The 20,913-nt window shown below is 38.6% G+C and overlaps 1 protein-coding gene across 5 annotated transcripts in view; it reads right to left on the reverse strand.

The window, feature by feature from the left end:
* KCNMB2 (potassium calcium-activated channel subfamily M regulatory beta subunit 2) overlaps positions 1-20,913 on the reverse strand; it is a 513,346-nt gene that overhangs the window by 455,625 nt on the left and 36,808 nt on the right. For 2 of the 5 annotated variants that reach the window (XM_059885347.1, XM_010801350.4), the window contains exon 2: positions 949-1,054. The exons of the other annotated variants lie outside the window; for them this stretch is intronic. In XM_059885347.1, the coding sequence (XP_059741330.1) occupies positions 949-968 (20 nt within the window). In that variant the 5' untranslated portion in view covers positions 969-1,054. The remainder of the gene's footprint in view (positions 1-948; positions 1,055-20,913) is intronic. 5 annotated transcript variants of the gene reach the window in all.

Here is a 20,913-nt window from a genome sequence, read left to right on the forward strand (position 1 = left end):
TTTAAGCTGAAATAAAATGTTGACTAAAATAGTACATCCTTAGCCTTCCTGTTTGACCTATAGCCACAGTTATTATCTTTTTTTCTGGCCAATGACATACCACAAAATTCTGTTTTGATTTGGATCTCTGTACATCTTTGCAGCCAGAAATTATTTACAACTCCTGTTTAGGGCAGGGGAAAGTCAGAATGGGAAGGAAAGTTAGAATTCACCTAGTCAGACCCCCATTCCACACTTGAATCCCCCCACAGAATCCCTTCTTGCTCCAGTAATGTGCTCATGCCAGTTAAGCCAGTCTGTGTGAATGAGGCAGAGAGCATGGCGCAGAAACGCAGCAGGACAGGGAGCTGTGGCAGACCTCACCCCTTAAAAACGCACTGCTTTATATGCCACTACCTATATAGAAAACACAAAAGGAAATTAAAGATTGCTTTCTAAAAGGCGTTACTTTCTGGATGGGACCTCTGTAAGTAATGAACTTACACACAGTGTGGAACATTTATGAGAATGAGTCATTCCTAAATTATCATCTCAAATTATCATATAAATGATCGCTTTTGCTCGCTCTCCCAATAGTGCTATAATCTCCAATAAAGCACTTTACACATGTTTTAAGTGAGACTACAAGAGCCCCAGGAAAGTAACGTTATATTGCTTTAATAATAAAAATGCAAAATTATTCAGGCAACTTTCCTTGGATGTCCAAGTCTCTAGGTCAGGTCCCATTTAGTCCAGCCTATGTAAGTAAGGAAAACAAGTCATACTGAACCCTGAATATGGTATTATATGAAGTGTCCCAGGCTTGGTTTAGTAAAAAACCCAGATCAAATTGCTGTTGATGAAATCTGCTCCCAGTCTCTGACTGTCTCCTCTTCCTAATCCTAAAAACCCTTCCTATACGAATTTGGGTCTCTAGAAGAGAAAGTAAGTGGAAAATAATGATCCTACCTTTGATGCATGGTGGCCATGATATGGACAATTAAAAAGAAGTTCTCTAGTCTAGTGAAAAGGATGGCTAATATAATAGTTTGATTTTAAGTGATGCAGATTGGCTCTGTGGAAAAAAAAAAAAAGAAATGAGCCTCAGGGGGGAAAACAGACCTTCATAAATTTCATCATGCATCATGTGGGACAAAAGAGCCACTGAAATTAGAGCTTGTACAAGTGTATGATGATGATGATGATGATGTTGTTTTCATCAAGTTCTGCCAAAGTCTTAAAACCACAAACACTTTTAGAATTGCTAATTGCATGGAGAGATAATCTGCTTTCTGTTCTAAGTGTGTTTCTGTTCTGAAATCTAAGTGAAGGAAAGAGGATCCTGCCCAGAGAGTTTTCATTTGCCCGTTAGCCTTGATCAGATGATGGATTTCCTCTGTGGACCGTTCTCATAGTCTGTCAAGAAGAGCCTTGCTGCTGAATCTGAAAATGTTGGCAAACACTCCTTGTTAAAGTATGAACAGTGACGGGTGCACACAAATGCAGTATGTAAACAGTGGCTCTGCCTCAGATGGTTTCTGTTTGTTTTTTGAGTCGAATGGAGGAAGATATTTGAAATCTTTTGCCAGTGCAAAACAACAGGTGTAATAATTAGCTTGCCCTTTCATCAAGAGAGTGCATTTGAGTAGGTCCTGCTTACTTGATATTAATATCATAGAAATCTGACTATTCGGTCTCAAATCAAGAAATAGAGATGAGTTTTCAATACAAACTTTGGTTCTTGGAGAAGGAAGTGGGGAGAGAGGACTTATATGAGGTTGAACAGACTCTTCTGTAACATCACAACACGTATTGCTTGGGGGCAACATCTCCCACTAAGCCTGACCAATTTATCTTAGCCTGTAAATGTAAGAGTTCTTTACTACTGGAACCTTGGACCAATTTCTCATTCTTGTTCAGGATTTTTATAGTGAACAATGGACTACTCTTGAGCCACTAAACTTGTCTGTTGGCTGGGATGGAAAAACTATGAGCTTACCCCTTTCATCACCTTCTTGAAGCAGAGATGTTAACCCCCTCAGCCAGGAGAACCTCTTTGCTAGCTGCTCTTTTCTTTCTGTATATCTCCTTTGTGAGTTTTCTTGTAGAAGTTGGACAAGACAGAACATCACCAAATAACACTGTTTCTGGTTAAATAATTGATTTCAGCCCAGGTTTTCCTGGCTGCTGAGAGCAGATGGCTTAGTCCAGAGCTGCGCAGACTCCGGGTTTCTACTCTCCTCCTGCTATAGTATCCCTTTCAGACTATGAGCACAGGTGATTATAATACTATGGACTGCAGTGAATAGCCTTCCATGGGAGCTCAAATAAAGGAGCCACTATCTCTGCCTGTTTCTTCCTTTCTGTTTTAGTGTTTCAGAGTTTTCTGAGTGCTTCTATGTGCATTATCTCATTTGTTCCTCAGAATAGCCCTGTGAAGAGAGTAGGGTAGACATTTTTTATAAATGAGAGTTCTGAAGCTTAGAAAGTTTAAGTAGCTTCCCAGGATTACACAGCTAGCAAATTTTAGATTTGTTGTTAGTTGCTCAGTCATGTCTGACTCTTTGCAACCCCATGGACTATAGTCCGCCAGGCTCTTTGTTCATGGAATTCTTCAGGTTAGAATACTGGAGTGGGTTGCCATTTCCTTCTCCAGGGGATCTTCCCAACCCAGGAATCAAACCCAGGTCTCCCACATTCCAGGCAAATTCTTTACCATCTGAGTCCCAAGGGAAGACCTTAAATTTTAATCTTAGGAAGTAATTTTGTCTTCTGCTTCCAAATTTTATCTTCTTGAGGCCATCATGGTGTAAGTTCTAATCAAAGGCAAGTCATTATGGTTCTAACATTTTGTGACTCAGTCATATTTGAAAATAATATCATTCAATTTTTTGAACTGCATCTTCATGGTCACAGAATACCATCTCCAGCTACTGAATTAAATAATATTTATCACAAGTTCTCAGCCAAAAAGAGACTGAAACTTGACATTATTGAGTTTTCTTTTCGTATTTGTATAACTTAATTCTGGTTTAGATGAGAAAATGAGATTTAGCCAATGATTAGAATAGGATTAGCCAATGAATATAATGTAATTGCTTACATTACTTTGTGAAATGCAAATAGCAGATGGATCATATTTTAAACAGTCAATTATCCTGTCAGTATAATAGCAATTTTTATAATATCTTTTTTATTTCTGAAACATGTATTTTAAAATATATTAATAACTCTAAGGCAGCCATTTCATACATCAAGTAAATAATGTGCACTTAGTCTGTTCACTTAAAGTTCTAAACCATAAATTATACTGAACTCAAAGCACATTATTTCTGTTTCTACTATAATCAATTGTACATATAGAAAATTATTCTATCTTGAAAGAGGACTAAGATCATTGAGTTCTTATTTTGTGCCCCCAATTTTATATACACCATCTCTTTCAATCATAAATTTTACCAATGAAAAAAACTGAGTTTTAGAAAAGTTAAATAACTTACTGATGTGCTGTGCTTAATCACTCAGTCATGTCTGACTCTTTGCAATCCCATGGACTGTAGCCTGCCCCCATCCATGGAATTCTCCAGGCCAGAATACTGGAGTGAGTGGGCAATCTCTTCTCCAGGGGAATCTTCCCAACCCAGGGATTTAACCCAGGTCTCCAACATTGCAGATGGATTCTTTACTGTCTGAGCCACCAGGGAAATATTATAAGCATTTTTAGGTTACTCAGAATTTCTAAAAAATGGAATTGGCGGTATTTACTTGGCTTGGGATTCATTCTACTTCATTCTACTTTATGAATAGTAAAGCTTGTGATCCCCTATATCTAAAATTGCTTTTACATGCTTGATATCATACTGGCTTTTAACCTGTTAACAATCCTGTGGAATAGGAATCTTAGCTGATTGCCATTATTTCTTACTATCACAAGAATATCTGTATTGTATTGGATTTGTGCTTCTACATGTTTGTAAGTTGATTCTTCATTGCTTATAATAACTTGTAAGTACATTTTAAGCTTGATATATTCATTTGAATCTTGGTTGGGAGGAGAACTGGTATGATGACTTAGCAGATACATGTTACTGGTGGTTATAAAATAACCCATTACTGAACCACACTACTCATTCTATTCCTTTACTTACTGAATACCATTTCCTTATGTAACCACCCAGCCAAAATTAGCATCTCTTCTTCCCCACTTCCAGTTATTCTTATTTACTATTATATTAGTAGTAGTATTTCTGTAGCATTTATCACCAGCTGAATTTATCTTGCTTGTTTTCTTATTTTTATTATTGTCTCTCCAAATAAGAATGAAAGAGTGATAAAGACAGGGACTTTTTTAACAAGAAGTCTTGTTCACATTGTACCATCTAATACATGAGGCAGTAGGTGAAGAATGAATAAATAAACGTGTGAATGGAAAAGAAAGACCAAACAATCATATTTTGAGCCACATGACCCTTTCCCTTTGATCAAAGCTGATTAGACAATGGTTGGGCACCCCACTCTAGGGCAGCCCATCCTTAAGCTCCACAGGGATATTTGACATGACCTGGCATGAAAAAGATATATGTAGAGAGGGCAGCCCTAATGTAGAGTCTGAGACCAAGCTGGGTAAGGGCAAGTAGAATATGGAGGAGAAATGCTCACAGAGCAGAGAGAGAAAACATGCTGGGTAAAAAGAAAGCTCATGAGGTTCTGTAGTGAGAGGAAGAGGGGCCCTGTGAAGAGGCAATTAAAGGGGTGGAGACAAAGAGTGAAGAAGTACAAGTCTTGCTGCTTAGGGCCTCAGTGCAACTCGGGTCTCCAAACTACTTTCTGCTAGCAGCTCTTCCACCAGGAGGACCTGCTCCACCTGGCATCTCTTTGTCTGGAGTGTAGTGTATTTTCTTGATTTGTGTGCCCTTAGCAGCAGCAGCCGGAGAAGGCAATGGCACCCCACTCCAGTACTTTTGCCTGGAAAATTCCATGGACGGAGGAGCCTGGTAGGCTGCAGTCCATGGGGTCGCTAGAGTCGGACACGACTGAGCAACTTCACTTTCACTTTTCACTTTCATACATTGGAGAAGGAAATGGCAACCCACTCCAGTGTTCTTGCCTGGAGAATCCCAGGGATGGGGAAGCCTGGTGGGCTGCCGTCTATGGGGTCGCACAGAGTTGTACAACGACTGAAGCGACGCAGCAGCAGCAGCAGCAGCAGTGGACCTACGTTTTTACCTCCAAAAGTGCTTAATCCAGCTATTCTTCTTGATGCGTGCTCTAGAGTGTAACCTGTTCCATTCAGCTCTTGGAAAAAAAAAATCATCTAATATTGGAGCAGGATTTTGTGGTTTCAAAGTGCTTTAATATATATATTATGCTATTTGTTCCTGAAAGTAACTCCTCTCCATAAAATGGTTCTTGATTTCCTCTGAAGTGAAAGTGAAAGTCACTCAGCTGTGTCTGACTCTTTGCGACCCCATGGACTACATAGTCCATGGAATTCTCTAGGCCAGGATACTGGAGTGAGTAGCCTTTCCCTTTTCTAGGGGATCTTCCCAACCCAGGGATGGAACCCTGGTCTCCCACATTGCAGGTGGATTCTTTACCAGCTGAGCCACAAGGGAAGCCCCAGAACAATGGAGTGGGTAGCCTATTCCTTCTCCAGAGGCTCTTCCCGACCCAGGAATTGAACTGGGGTCTCCTGCATTGCAGATGGATTCTTTACCAACTGAGAGATCAGGAAAGCCCTTGATTTCCTCTAGGTGGGGAATTTCTCTATGTACTTTATCATGTTGATCTCTCCTTTAGCATGAATCATAGGCTTTATTTGTTTAAATGTTTTACCGTTGCCATTAGACACTAAGCCTCTAGAAGGCAGAGGCCAAATCCTGTTATTGCATTGCTCACAGTGTTTATGGTCCATCACAACATTGTTACAAAATAAAATCTTTGTTTCAATATTGAACTGATCTTAGGACTGAATGCAAGGCAATTCCATGAACTGTGATTGCACTTATCTATACTAATAATGAGACCTTAAATTATAAACTTGGGAGTTGTTATAAAAATTTCTTTCTTTAAATATATTTGTATAAAAAATATTTCTATCTGTAGATATATTTGCATTATAACCCACACAATGTCCACAGCAGTTTTTGAAGAACCTCCCATATTGTTGTATGAGTTTGTGAAAAAATGATCAAAAATAACTTAACATAGGCATTCAATTATAAAATTAGTGAACTAGGTGCCAGATCCATTTTTTAGTTCTTTTTTCAAGCCTTTGTTTAGATTTTATTCTTTGAAATCATAACCTTTCATTCCATGTTTCAATGAAGTTCTTTAGATTTGGTGATTGCATTTCTTACTATGTAAGTGGTATTCAGAGGACTGAGTCTGGAGTGAATAAGGTCATTCATTATCCAAAGGATCCATATTTGCCTCAAAAACACTGGAATTTCCATTTGTTTCATCTTGCTATTTTATTTTTAAAGATGCAGGACTGAAGAGGGGGGATGCAAAGTGTACCAACAACTAGAATGTGCGAGATCACAAGTCTTGCTCAGGTGCAGAAGAGATAGCACTAGAATTTTGCTAACATGAATAAATCTCCTTTTTATTCTCATTAGGCATAAGGTCCTAAACAACTATGTTATTAAATATCAAGATCCTATGTTTGAGATCCTTGATAATCTTACATTAACATTAGTTAGAATAGGGTATAAGAAGTACCAGACAAGATAATATTTGATCTTCAGACGGTTGTGACCTTGAGAAAAATCAATGAATTTCTGTTTTATTAGTTGCCCATATGTTTGCTTATATGGAGAAGGAAATGGCAACCCACTCCAGTATTCTTGCCTGGAGAATCCCATGGACAGAGGAGCCTGGCATGCTGCAGTCCATGGGGTCACAGAGTTGGACACAACTGAGTGACTAAGAACATGTTTGCTTATAACCCCCATCTGTCAAATGGGTATTCATGCATTCATTAATCATATGGTAAACATTTATGGCATGTGTGCTTAGTCATTCTGTCATGTCTGACTCTTTGTGACCCCATGGACTGTAGCCTGCCAGGCTCCTCTTGTCCATGGGGATTCTCCAGGCAAGAATACTGGAGTGAGTTGCTATGCCCTCCTCTAGGGGATCTTCCCAACCCAGGGATCAAGGCTGGGTCTCCCGCATCGGAGGTGGATTCGTTACTGTCTGAGCCCACAGGGAAGCCCAAACATTTATGGAGCACCTACTATATCTCTGTATATTGTGCCAGGAACAGGGGCAATAAGATTAAACATGGAAGGATACATACAAACAACTGATTACAAAATCCTGTGATAGGTGCCAACATAGAACCTAATAGTTCACTCGAGTCTAGTTATGCACAAAGAAGAGAATCGTCAACCCTGCTTTGTGGAGGAGCAGGAAGATGCTCCAGGAGTTTTACAGGCAGATGCTTGAACTGGCTTTGAAGAAAGAGTAGAGTTTTTGGGTACCCAAAAGGTGTGAAGAGACCTTTCAGAAAGAAGGTTGACTATAGGCAAAGGCATGGTGATATAAAATAACTTGGGCTATTTTGGATAACTGCAAAGTTGTTTGTTCTAGTTGGAAAGAGAAAGGAAAGTGTTGGAGGAGTTTGGAGAGGAAATGATGATTAGTTCGTGGATAGATGGAACATCATCCTAAGGAGTTTATTCCTTATCTTGAGGACAATAGAGAGCCATCGGGAGGTTTTAAAAATGGAAAACAAGGCCAGAGCTTCACAATGTGAAATTTAACTTGTTGGGGGCAAAACTGGGATAGGGAGAGATGATTCCTCAAGTTGATATGTGCTGTCAGAACATTTTAGAGACAAGATTGCAAATAAAGTAGTACTTCACTATAAATTACTATTATTGTTGTTCACATATATAGCAATTTTAAAGTTCAAACATTAAGCATTATTGGCTAAAACCAGTTTGCGCACATGATTAAATACCATTCCAAAAAGCATATTATGTCTACTTGTCCACCTACTTATTATCCTTATTTTCACTTCAGCACTGGAAAATAAAGTGAAGATGCAATGAAGGATATATGAACACGTGAAAAGAGAGGCAAGTAGATTATTATCTACCTTGGTGGAGGAGGGGTCCGATATGTATGTCCATAGGTACATGAGAAACAGTGGTGTAGATTAGTGCTTGAATTGGTGGAGCTGGGTTTGAGACCCAGCCCTTGTTCACACTAGTTACGTGACTTACGGAAATTAATTGATTTCTCTGAGTTTCAGTTTCAGTTTGTTCATCCTTAAAATGGGGTAACTGATTCCTGCTTTAACTATTTTAGATGGTCACTGTAATAATCCATGGAAACAATGTCTTCAGTATTAGAAGTGCTTAATTTACACATGCTTTCAAAACAAGGTATTCTCGAGGAATATCAATAGCTAGAGATCATAAATATTACAGGAAAATCTTTGTTCAAAATGCTTTCGTATAAGTATCTGCTCTAGAAACTTAGGTTTACCCCCTCTCTGATCTGTTTTCCCTCTATAAATTGATGTACAAATGTAAGAATTTTTATGAATAGTGGTAAAAATTTTACCATTATGAATGTTATCGTGATTATTTCTTCAAGCAACTGGGACATTTTCTAGGACTAGCTGCATGGAATATAGACTAAGGAAGGGTGGCTGGGTCAAGACACAAAGTTTAATTACTTTTTTAAAAAGTGAAATACTTTTGTGCTGAGGAAAGAGAATTTCGGGTGGAATCATATCTCTTGTTCATTTAACTGGCTTAATTAGGCTATGAAATTATATCCACAGGGAAAATGTAGATTCACGTATCCACACAGTTTACCCCACTTACAAATATTCCTTCAACATTCAGTCACCAAGTAACACATTATCAGAGGTTGCTTGGGAAGATATATTAGCAACATCAGAATTGGAACTTCAAAGCATTTCTGGTAAAACTTCAAAGCATTTGAAAAGCGAGCAAAGTCAAAAGCTTAGCCATTTTTTAATGCTCTTTTTATCTGCAAAGTAATTAGTATGGCAAGATCATACAGAACTCACTAGTTTTGCATGTATTCATGCTCAGTTGTGTCTGACTCTTTGCGACCCCCTGGACCACAGCCTGCTGGGCTCCTCTGTCCATGGGCTCTCCAAGGCAAGAATACTAGAGTAGGTTGCCACTCCCTTCTCCAGGGGATCTTCCCAACCCAGGGATCGAACCCATGTCTCTGGCCTCTCCTGCAATGGCAGGCAGATTCTTTACCTGAGCCATCTGGGAAGCCCTTAGAACTGACTAGAGCCCAGTAGAACTGTTGTGCCTCAGTCAGTTACCTTTGTCCAGGGCTGTATGAACTGGCTTCTCCTGTTTGAGGAATGGAAATGGATATCTGTAGATATTGCTATGATGAAAAACATTAATGAAAAACATGCGATGAAAAAGGAATTTTATTTTTCTCCTTCGTTTTAGAATCTAAAGATTTTGGGGGGAAAAAAGTGAAAGTTAAAGTTGCTCAGTTGTGTTCAACTCTTTGCAACCCCATGGACTGTGTAGTCCATGGAATTCTCCAGGCCAGAATTCTGGAGTGGGTAGCCTTTCCCTTCCTCGGGGGATCTTCCCAACCCAGGGATCAAACCCAGGTCTCCCACATTGTGGCCAGATTCTTTACCAGCTGAGCTACTTCAACCAATTCTGTACCAAGACTACTCAGGTTCCTGGCCAGTAGGTGGCTCCCTCTCTCTTTTTTTTTTTTTTTTTCACTCAAGTCAAGATGCTGTCCAATGTACTGAATTGAGAGGTTGAGTAGCCCGTATCGTAAAGAGGATAGAAGTAATGGAACTTGAGTTCTTGAGGCCATTTCCTCCTTAGTTATGTAAACTTGAATGGAGAGACAAATGAATGTTGTAAGTGGATCTTCCTTGTCTTTATAATTAGGATACAACCACGTTGAGGCCTCTTTACATGCCTACACATTTACATAGACTTTTCCTTCTGCCCTTATTTCCTCATCAATGCTGCAAATTGATGATAAAGCCAGTGTTAGATCTAAATTATTTGATTGTAGGCAATGCTGACTTGTTTCACTGCATAACATGCTTTCCAATCCTTCTTATATAATACTATCAAGCATCTACCATAAGAAAAAAGCTGTGGCTATTTTATAACCATAATTTATATCTTATTCCAACACATGATCTAAATTATTAGATGTCATCTACATCTAAGATGATGCTAGTTGAAAGGAGAGCTACAGAAAAAAATACTTCAGGGGTAAAGCCATAGCATACACATATATATGTGGGACAACTAAAAAAAGTAGAAAGAATGAAATTGTAATACATTTGAGATTATATTCAAAAGGCACACAGGGCCTCAGTGTTTTAAATATATGTGGTTAATTTGTGGAGGGCAACAGAAGAGATGTGGTGTTATGGAAACAGCACAAAATGTTTAAATCAGAAGACGGCTAGCTTTCTCTCTTAGAAAAATCACTTTTAGTCTGAATTTCAGTTTCTCAACCTGCAAAGTGATAAAAGTATAATATAATATCTACTTTATAAATATGTTGAACAGTTACACCTTGTCAGATGATACAGGTAAAACTTTTGTGTAACCTGTTATGTAAGATAGCATATCTTTTTGGTCAAAGTCCTTTTTTTCTTGGCAGAGTCCATGGATTCTATTACTGATTTCCTCCTCTTTTGCTAAAGAATAAAACTACCATGTTTCATATTTCTCTTGACAGCATTTCTTTCTGAGGAGGTTTTTACTATAGTAAGTAGTGCTTTCTGCTCTCTTTCCACTTACTTTTCACCTTAGAATCAAGTGTTCAGGCTCTTTCCCTCCACAATGGCTCTTGACAATTAAGTGGACAAGAACTGAGAGATAAAGCCTTTGCTATGCTAAGTTTTGAATAAAGGAAACTTATTTTAGCAAGAGTGAAAGGCATCATTACTATTGATCACTGACCAGAGAGAGCTTGGAAATATTTTAATTACAGTGAGCTACTATTGCTGTAAAGTTCATTTTAATGAGACTTGACTTTATAGTCTTATCTTTACTGAAATATTTTCACATTTTCTCTGCTTACTTTTTCCTTTCTCAGGTTAAATAAAAATTCAGTTTTAGGGCAATTTTGTGTGTGTGTGTGTGTGTGGCAGGGCTTGGTGAATAGTTTCAAAACAATGTGTAAAGCATGGCCCTCCTTTAGAGAGTTACAATTTCTCTCCCCGTTGTTGTTGTTCAGAAAGTAGGGAAAACCACTAGACCATTCAAGTATGACCTAAATCAAATCCCTTATGATTATACAGTGGAAGTGAGAAATAGATTTAAGGGACTAGATCTGATAGATAGAGTGCCTGATGAACTATGGCCTGAGGTTCATGACATTGTACAGGAGACAGGAATCAAGACCATTCCCATGGAAAAGAAATGTAAAAAAGCAAAATGGCTGTCTGGGGAGGCCTTACAAATAGCTGTGAAAAGAAGAAAAGTGAAAGGCAAAGGAGAAAAGGAAAGATATAAGCATCTGAATGTAGAGTTCCAAAGAATAGCAAGAAGAGATAAGAAAGCCTTCCTCAGCAACCAATGCAAAGAAATAGAGGAAAACAACAGAATGGGAAAAGCTAGAGATCTCTTCAAGAAAATTAGAGATACCAAGGGAACATTTCATGCAAAGATGAGCTCGATAAAGGACCGAAATGGTATGGACCTAACAGAAGCAGTAGATATTAAGAAGAGGTGGCAGGAATACACAGAAAAACTGTACAAAAAAGATCTTCATGACCAAGATAATCACAATGGTGTGATTACTCACCTAGAGCCAGACATCCCGGACTGGGAAGTCAAGTGGGCCTTAGAAAGCATCACTACGAACAAAGCTAGTGGAGGTGATGGAATTCCAGTTGAGCTATTTCAAATCTTGAAAGATAATGCTGTGAAAGGGCCATACTCAATATGCCAGCAAATTTGGAAAACTCAGCAGTGGCCACAGGACTGGAAAAGGTCAGTTTTCATTCTAATCCCAAAGAAAGGCAATGTCAAAGAATGCTCAAACTACCACACAATTGCACTCATCTCACACGCAGTGGCACCCTACTCCAGTACTCTTGCCTGGAAAATCCCATGGACGGAGGAGCCTGGTAGGCTGCAGTCCATGGGGTGGCTAAGAGTCAGACACGACTGAGCGAGTTCACTTTCACTTTTCACTTTCATGCATTGGAGAGGAAATGGCAACCACTCCAGTGTTCTTGCCTGGAGAATCCCAGGGATGGGGGAGCCTGGTGGGCTGCCGTCTATGGGGTTGCACAGAGTCAGACACGACTGAAGTGACTTAGCAGCAACGTAATTGTAAATGCATGATAATCAGAAAGCCTTAAGAGAGAAGCTTAGAAATAAAATTCTAGGAAAATAGGTGATAGATGAAACTTTCAAGGTGGCAATGACTTATAAGGTACCGAAAATATTTGAGACTATTAGTCACAAACAAATTCATCCTGAGCATTAAGAGAAACATCATCTATAGGAGAAAGAGCCAGTGCAGACCAGATTAGGTGTTATAACTAACAAAAAGGAAAGTAGATGTGGCTGCAGTCCAGGTATTTTGCTCACTGCCAGGAATAGGAACAATATTACAATGGGTGCTCTAAGAGTTATACTTCCAGGTAGTAACATAGTTATTTTATTTTCAGCTCCTTTATGATATAAATCAGGAAAAGGGCAAGCAGTAAAAAGATATGAGTTGAAGGAAGCACAGTTACAAAAGCCATTGGCAGAAACAGTCCTGTTTGATCTGCTGCTGCTGCTGCTGCTAAGTCGCTTCAGTCGTGTCTGACTCTGTGCGACCCCATAGACGGCAGCCTACCAGGCTCCTCCATCCATGGGATTTTCCAGGCAAGGGTACTGGAGTGGGGTGCCACTGCCTTCTCCTACTCCACTTAAAAGCTGTGAAAGAATATTAAACTGATTGAATATCCCCATGATCACAGCACGAATGTCATCAGAAGATTTTGTGTTGTTTCATAAAGGAATTCCTTCTTCTCACATTGGATATACAAAATATCAGTGGCATTTGTATGTGTATATTTGGAGGCATTCACATTTAAATAAATAAATGTGAATAATAATAAATAAATAAATAAATAAAATCACATTCTGTGATTTTAAATGGATGAACAGAGAAGTGTCATGAAAGGAGCAACAGAAAGATACTTCCAAGCAAGTGTAGTTACACTTACGTAAGTGTAGTGAATGTTCTGGTTTCAATAATTCAACAGTCTTTTATGGCTGAGACATTTGTGAACTTGCTTTGACTCAGATAAAGGGGGAGAAAAAGACAGTATTCTTTCTTTTTTGCATTTTGATGATACATTTTTTCATCTACCTGTGTCATTATATATTGTATTATAAACTAAATCTTCATATTCATGGTGGGATCATATGGGAATTAGGCTATCTATATGTTAATTTTCTAGATAACTGAAAATTACTCTGTTAAGTGACAAGTTGCTTTATATCATTAAACTATTTAAAGAGATCTATTATTTTTATTTATTTAAAATTTATTTTTATTGAAGTATAGTTAATTTTCAATGTTGTGTTAGTTTCAAATGTACAGCACTATGATCCAGTTATGTACACACAAATATATATTTTCAGATTCTTTTCCATTGTAGGTTATTATAGGATACTGAGTAGAGTTGTCACTGCCATACAGTAGATCCTTGTTGTTTACCTATTTTATATATGCTGCTGCTAAGTCGGGTCAGTCATGTCTGACTCTGTGTGACCCCATAGACAGCAGCCCACCAGGCTCCCCCGTCCCTGGAATTCTCCAGGCAAGAACACTAAGAGTGGGTTGCCATTTCCTTCTCCAATGCATGAAAGTGAAAAGTGAAAGTGAACTCGCTCAGTCGTGTCTGACTCTTAGCGACCCCATGGACTACAGCCTACCAGGCTCCTTCGTCCATGGAATTTTCCAGGCAAGAGTACTGGAGTGGGTTGCCATTGCCCAAACTCTTAATTGATCTCTCCTTCCCACTCCATCTATCCCCTTTGGTAGCCATAAGTTTGTCTTCTTTCTGTGAGTGTATTTCTGTTCTGTAAACAAGTTCATTTGTATCATTTTTTTTTAAGATTCCACATTTAAGTGATATCATGTGATAATTTGTATTTGTCTGATGTATTTCACTTAACGTGAAAATCTCTAGGTCTATCCATGTTTTTGCAAATGGAATTATTTCATTCCTTTTTATGACTAAGTAATATTCTATTGTATATATATGTCTTGGCTATTGTAAATAGTGCTACTATGAACACTGGGGTCCATGTATCTTTTTGAATTAGAGTTTTATCAGGATATACATCCAGGAGTAGGCATGCAGGATCATTTGGTAGCTCTATTTTTAGTTTTTTTTTTTTTAAGGAACCTCCATACTGTTTTCCATAGTAACTGTACCAATTTACATTCCCATCAACAGTGTAGGAAAGTTCCTTTAAAATGCATTATCTGTTTCCGTATTTTCTTAAGCAAAGCATTATTGTAATAATAAAGCTGCTATTTAGCCATTAAGTGGATTCCATGTAGTGGTCTCTGTGTTAGCCATTTATATAAAACCTTTCATTTAGAGCTACTCCTGTGAGGGAAGAGATATACTATGATCCTCATTTAAGAGAGGAGTAAATTGAGGATCAGGATAGTTAAGTAACTTAGCCAAGACTTGGAGGTGGAGCTGGGACTTAAGCTCAGACCTATCTGACTCCATGGCTGCTATTCCATAGTATCATCATTAAGAACACAAAGCATGTGCTTTGCAAAGATCAAATGATGCTCTCCTTGGCTTCAATTACTCCAAAACATTTGTCTTGGTGCAAATGACTTTATATTGCTCTTTCTTTTGAACTATGTCTGCCTTTTATAGTTTCCTCAATATTTTCCCGCTTATTGTCAGAATGTTAACTGTAACTTTGCTGTTGTAAGTAGGCCTAGCTGTAGCAAAATGAATCCTCCATTTCAGTAGATTGCTTTTGCTGCTTTAAATCTAAGTAGGTTTTCTAGGATGTTATTTCAGGTCCTTTTTGAAGCCATGTGGAGGCAATAATGATGACAATAATATAGGGATTATTTATTGAATATCTTCTATAAACCACCAGATGTGTTACACATGTGGTCTACTTAATCCTCATTTTAGACATTTCTGTTGGTTACTCAGGACTTTGGCCCCTTATTTTCTAGATTTCACATAAGTTTCAAACAGATGATAAGTGAGGTACTTAGACATATTACATATATATTATATGTATTTATATTCACATATATGGACACTCAGGAACTCTAATTACTCAGACAAGACTTTTTGCCTTGGATCAAATATTGGAAAGGGTAAATATGGGACTGAGAAAACCCAGAACAAAATGATATGCCAAGGACACCTTCGATAGAGTCACCATGTCCTGCTTGGGAAATGATTTAACTACTTTGTTAACTGCTGAAACACATGAAAGCATCTCATTAATTCATATGATTATACGTTATTATGTATCCTCAGTACCTAGAGCTACAAAAGGTAAAAGTTTATCTTTAATTGAATGCTTCTCAATTATCCTAACACCATGTGTTTTGCTGTAATTGTTCCTTTGGAGCCATTAGGTGGTTAATCTGTAGAATATGAATACACATTTTAAAGCCCAAAGCTGCTTGACAACTTTCTGAAAAGTTTGAATTGTAAATGTATCTTTAGTAAATTATTTTTTGCTGAAATATCTTCACCCACGCAACATGCCAAGACTCAATGTGTTATTATTTGGATGTTTTAGGGGAAATGCACATAAGGGAAGGGAGACCCTTAAAGGGCATCTAGTTGGACAATCTTTTGATGCTTCAATTTAGCATCATGATATTCCCTGCCAGTAAGTGTCCACCCTGCTTTGAAGTGATAATTCATTATTATATTAATCCAGTCACTATTCTTAGAACTTTGGGAATATCTTTTAGCTTCTTATACTCATGTTCTACTCTGTCTGGTTTGCCTTGTTGTAGGGTTCTGTACCTCATTAATGATTATAATCATCAGTGTTGTTAAATATTGTAGTATTTCTAAAAAGCTAACTCTTCAGCCAGTGGATAAACTAAACTGTTGTTGTTTGAATTCTTTTATACTGCTGCTGCTGCTAAGTCGCTTCAGTCGTGTCTGACTCTGTGTGACCCCAGAGACGACAGCCCACCAGCCTCCCCCATCCTTGGGATTCTCCAAGCAAGAACAATGGAGTGGGTTGCCATTTCCTTCTCCAATGCATGAAAGTGAAAAGTGAAAGTGAAGTCGCTCAGTCGTGTCCGACTCTTCGTGACCCCATGGACTGCAGCCCACCAGGCTCCTCCATCCATGGGATTTTCCAGGCAAGAGTACTGGAGTGGGGTGCCATATACTACCAATGACCAAATGAAGCAGTGTAATGGGAATAGTTGAATGATTTTCAGTGGTTAACATGCCCATTTAAAGAGTAATATAGTGATATAGTGAAGTTGCTCAGTCGTGTCTGACTCTTTGTGACCCCATGGACTGTAGCCTACCAGGCTCCTCTGTCCATGGGATTTTCCAGGCAATAGTCCTGGAATGGATTGCCATTTCCTTCTCCACAGGATCTTCCCAACCCAGGGATCAAACCTGGGTCTCCTGCATTGTAGACAGACGCTTTACCATCTGAGCCACCAGGGAAGTATTAAATAGTAATACTTACCTTTAGAAGAATGTTGTTGAACTCTTTGCATGTTATTTAGTACGATGCAAAGAAAACTCTTTAAGAAAGTACCCAGTTTTCATGATTCCTATTTGGAACTGGGGAAGAGGTCCTTATGGCTATTAAAGAAGGAGGAGGGGGTTCTTATACACCATTTAATTATGAAGCAAAAGGTTTATTTGCTTAAAATGTCATTTAAAGATACTTAAGAACGTGAAGAGAAAAAAAAAAAAGAAAGTGAACAGGAACTAAAAAGACTCTTTGTTTTTTTTTTTTTAATTTTATTTTCTTTTTAAACTTTACATAATTGTATTAGTTTTGCCATGAAAGTGAAAGAGGAGAGTGAAAAAGTTGGCTTAAAGCTCAACATTCAGAAAACGATGATCATGGCATCTGGTCTCATCACTTCATGGGAAATAGATGGGGAAACAGTGGAAACAGTGTCACACTTTATTTTGGGGGGCTCCAAAATCACTGTAGATGGTGATTTCAGCCATGAAATTAAAAGATGCTTACCCCTTGGAAGGAAAGTTATGACCAACTTAGATAGCATATTCAAAAGCAGAGATATTACTTTGCCAACAAAGGTCTGTCTAGTCAAGGCTATGGTTCTTCCAGTGGTCATGTATGGATGTGAAAGTTGGACTGTGAAGAAAGCTGAGCACCGAAGAATTGATGCTTTTGAACTGTGGTGTTGGAGAAGACTCTTGAGAGTCCCTTGGACTGCAAGGAGATCCAACCACTCCATTCTAAAGGAGATCAGTCCTGGGTGTTCTTTGGAAGGAATGATGCTAAAGCTGAAACTCCAGTACTTTGGCGAGTTACTCATGCGAAGAGTTGACTCATTGGAAAAGACTCATGGTGGGAGGGATTGGGGGCAGGAGGAGAAGGGGATAACAGAGGATGAGATGGCTGGATGGCATCACCAACTCAATACACATGAGTTTGGGTGAACTCCAGGAGCTGGTGATGGACAGGGAGGCCTGGTGTGCTGCAATTCATGGGGTCGCAAAGAGTTGGACAAGACTGAGAGACTGAACTGAAACTGCATGCAAACTTTATTTACTGTACAGAGTTCTGGATGTATTTATCAAATAGAAAAACCACCCTGGACTTGATTGTTCACCTGTTTTATGATTTCCCTTGAAGAGAAAAATATGTTGTCATAGCTCTTGATATTTTACTAAGTAATGTTCTGTTACACTGAAAGGGATGTTTTTAAAATTTTTATTTGGAAACAAGTTTTCAAGTAGAGGGACAGTTGATTACATATTGTCTTGTATACACACATCCTAAAATGTTACATTTATGAGATGTGTGTATATGGTTCAGCCCTGAGTTTACTGTGCTGATTAACAGGTACATATAAAAATAGCTGAAATAGAAAATTGCTGATCAGTTGTGCTAGAAGAACATGGTAGGAGAGAAAAACCAAACTATTTCTTCTTATTAAAAATGAATATAATATTAACCTTGCAAAAGAGACCAAACCCACATTTTGTAACTTTTTACAAGAGCAAAAATTCACAAACTAGTTTTCAACTTCCTTTAGACTTCAAAATTGTTTGGACAGTCTTGTCTTTAACTTGGACCAATTGTAGATTGTTACAGGCTTCCTGGGTTTTAGCATTCCTATTTTCTCTACCAAAGTTTTTTTTGGAAGCACCTCAACTCTCCTTTGGAGAAGGCAATGGCACCCCACTCCAGTACTCTTGCCTGGAAAATCCCATGGATGGAGGAGCCTGGTAGGCTGCAGTCCATGGGGTTGCTAGGAGTTGGACACGACTGAGCGAGTTCCTTTTCACTTTTCACTTTCATGCATTGGAGAAGGAAGTGGCAACCCACTCCAGTGTTCTTGCCTGGAGAATCCCAGGGACGGGGGAACCTGGTGGGCTGCTGTCTATGGGGTCACACAGAGTCGTACACGACTGAAATGACTTAGCAGCAGCAGCAGCAGCAACTCTTCTGCCAGCCATGAGATTTACACTGTGACAATGTGATTTATTAGAATCCTGAATTTCAGCACGATACTATCTGAGAAAAGCCAGAGGAGAGGCTAAAGGTTTAAATTTGGAGATATAAAGACTTGATAAATAGAGTACGTGAAAGTGGGGTGACAGTGACAACTGTGTGGACCTGGTCATGCCTGCCAGGACAATTTAACAGTTGGAAATGCTATAAAAGAGCTGCATTCTTGGGAAAACGAACTCATGTGACACAGCACTGTTTTGTATAAAGCTTCACGTCTAGAAATGTGTATTCATTTTTTTGGCAGGAAAATGTGTTTATGGTGGCTTCCATGGCCTCTGTCCATGCTTTAATTGATTTTCCTTGGAAAGTTTTTGCCTACTCTCTCAGGTAGTTTTACTTTACACCATTTGCTGTCCTAGATAGCGTATACACAATTCATGAGGGGAGAATTCCCCAACTGTAAACATAGAAGTAGATCCTGGAGGAAGCACTGTGCAGAGTTGTGACTGCTAGTGACTGTGTGATCTTTCGTTCAGTGTGACTTTCCATCTTTTTTTTTTTTTTTTTTCAAATGGGACAGCACAGCGCCTGTTTGCTTAACAGTTTATATAATACAGAAGAGTAGAAGGTAGTAAGTGGTCTCTTTCACTCCAGCTTCTCACTTTTATTCTCTAGATATAACTACTATCAATCACTTGGCAGGTTCTATTCCAGGTCTTTTATTATGTACATATAGAAGTATATATACTATCAATAAAAGTTGATTTGCTACATGTAATATTTTTACTTTTGACTTCATCTGTTTCAGTTTTTTTTTATTGGATTCCAAATATGCTGGAATATAGACATATACTGGTTATTTTACTGAAGAGCCTTTGGGTTGTCTCCAGATTTTCAATATTACAAACAATGCTGCAGTGGAAATAACTGCACATAATACCCTTACACACTTGTGAAAGTCTTTCCAAGGAGTACACAACTACAAATGGAATTGCTGAGGCAATAGTTTTGCTCCTTAAAATTTGTGATAAGTTCTGCTGAATTACTCTCCAAAGAGTTTTTATCGATTCATAACCCATCAGAAGTGTATAAGAGCTGGGCAAGTTTATTAAGTTGAGCTCTAATTTTCTTGTGTATAGCATGGGGCAAATTATCTTTTTCTCAAGGTTAATGTGAAGATTAGATAAAGTAATGCTTGTGAAGCATTCAGCATGGTACCTGATCAAAAGCAGGTACTTGATAAATCCTTATTCCCAGCATTTTACTTCTCCAACTGTTCCACTTTACGCAAAGCAACAATGCAGCAGTTATTATTTGGATCCAGTTCCTGACCCCTCCCCCCAGATTACATACCATGGTCTCAGCAGTTTATTATCTACACCTACATCAGTACTGAGTTTCTTAAGTTAGTTTTGGACACTATTGTCCTTATATTGATCACTATCCTTCTGTGATATATGGTACCCATCATAATCAGAATTTCAATATTTTACAAGTATAGTACTTTGTACACATCTTAGTCTTTTTGTTGTGGCTCTTAGTTTCCATAGTTTTGGAGTTTTGAGACATGGATTTGTATTTTGAATGATCCAATATCAACTTGGTCTGACAAAAAGTTATAAGGGAGGCTCTGAGAGATTTAGAGAAGCTAAATGCTGATATTTTTCATCACTGTGCCTGTACCCGCCAGATCTTAGCTGGAGGACTCTGGGGGCACCTCTGACAGTTCCTTTCCACAGTCCCCACATATCCATTGAGACTACTTTTACTTTCTATGGTTGTATATACCACCCCCATACTTAATTTTTTATGGGGGCTTGATGTACAACTTCAATTGGTTACCATCTAAAAGCTGGGATGAGTCTTACCTGAGAAAGGAAATGTGATGCAAGACCATTCAGTAGGAGGGATGTCTTTCACTTTGTTTACTTATGCCCATTCAATGGACCTCAAATTTACAGGTTACCTTAGAGAACCAGCCAGGTCTGGACACTGTATCCAAGAGTGAGTGGTCTTTCTATTCTTCAGAATATTGAAGAATTCCCAACCATCCCATGAGGTACCCTCCAATCACCCATCAGAGAGCCAATTTAAACCTTGAACAACTCTGACTTCCAAGTGCATTTAGATATCTGTACAGTCCTAACTCTGTGCAGACACAGCTCTGAGTGCTTTACAAATATTAGCTCATTTAATCCTTAAAGGTTGCCCCCTATTTTTTCCGTTCTGCACCTTAAGG

The sequence above is a fragment of the Bos taurus genome, chromosome 1 (assembly GCF_002263795.3).
Source record: "Bos taurus isolate L1 Dominette 01449 registration number 42190680 breed Hereford chromosome 1, ARS-UCD2.0, whole genome shotgun sequence".
NCBI classification, from domain to species: Eukaryota; Metazoa; Chordata; class Mammalia; order Artiodactyla; family Bovidae; genus Bos; species Bos taurus.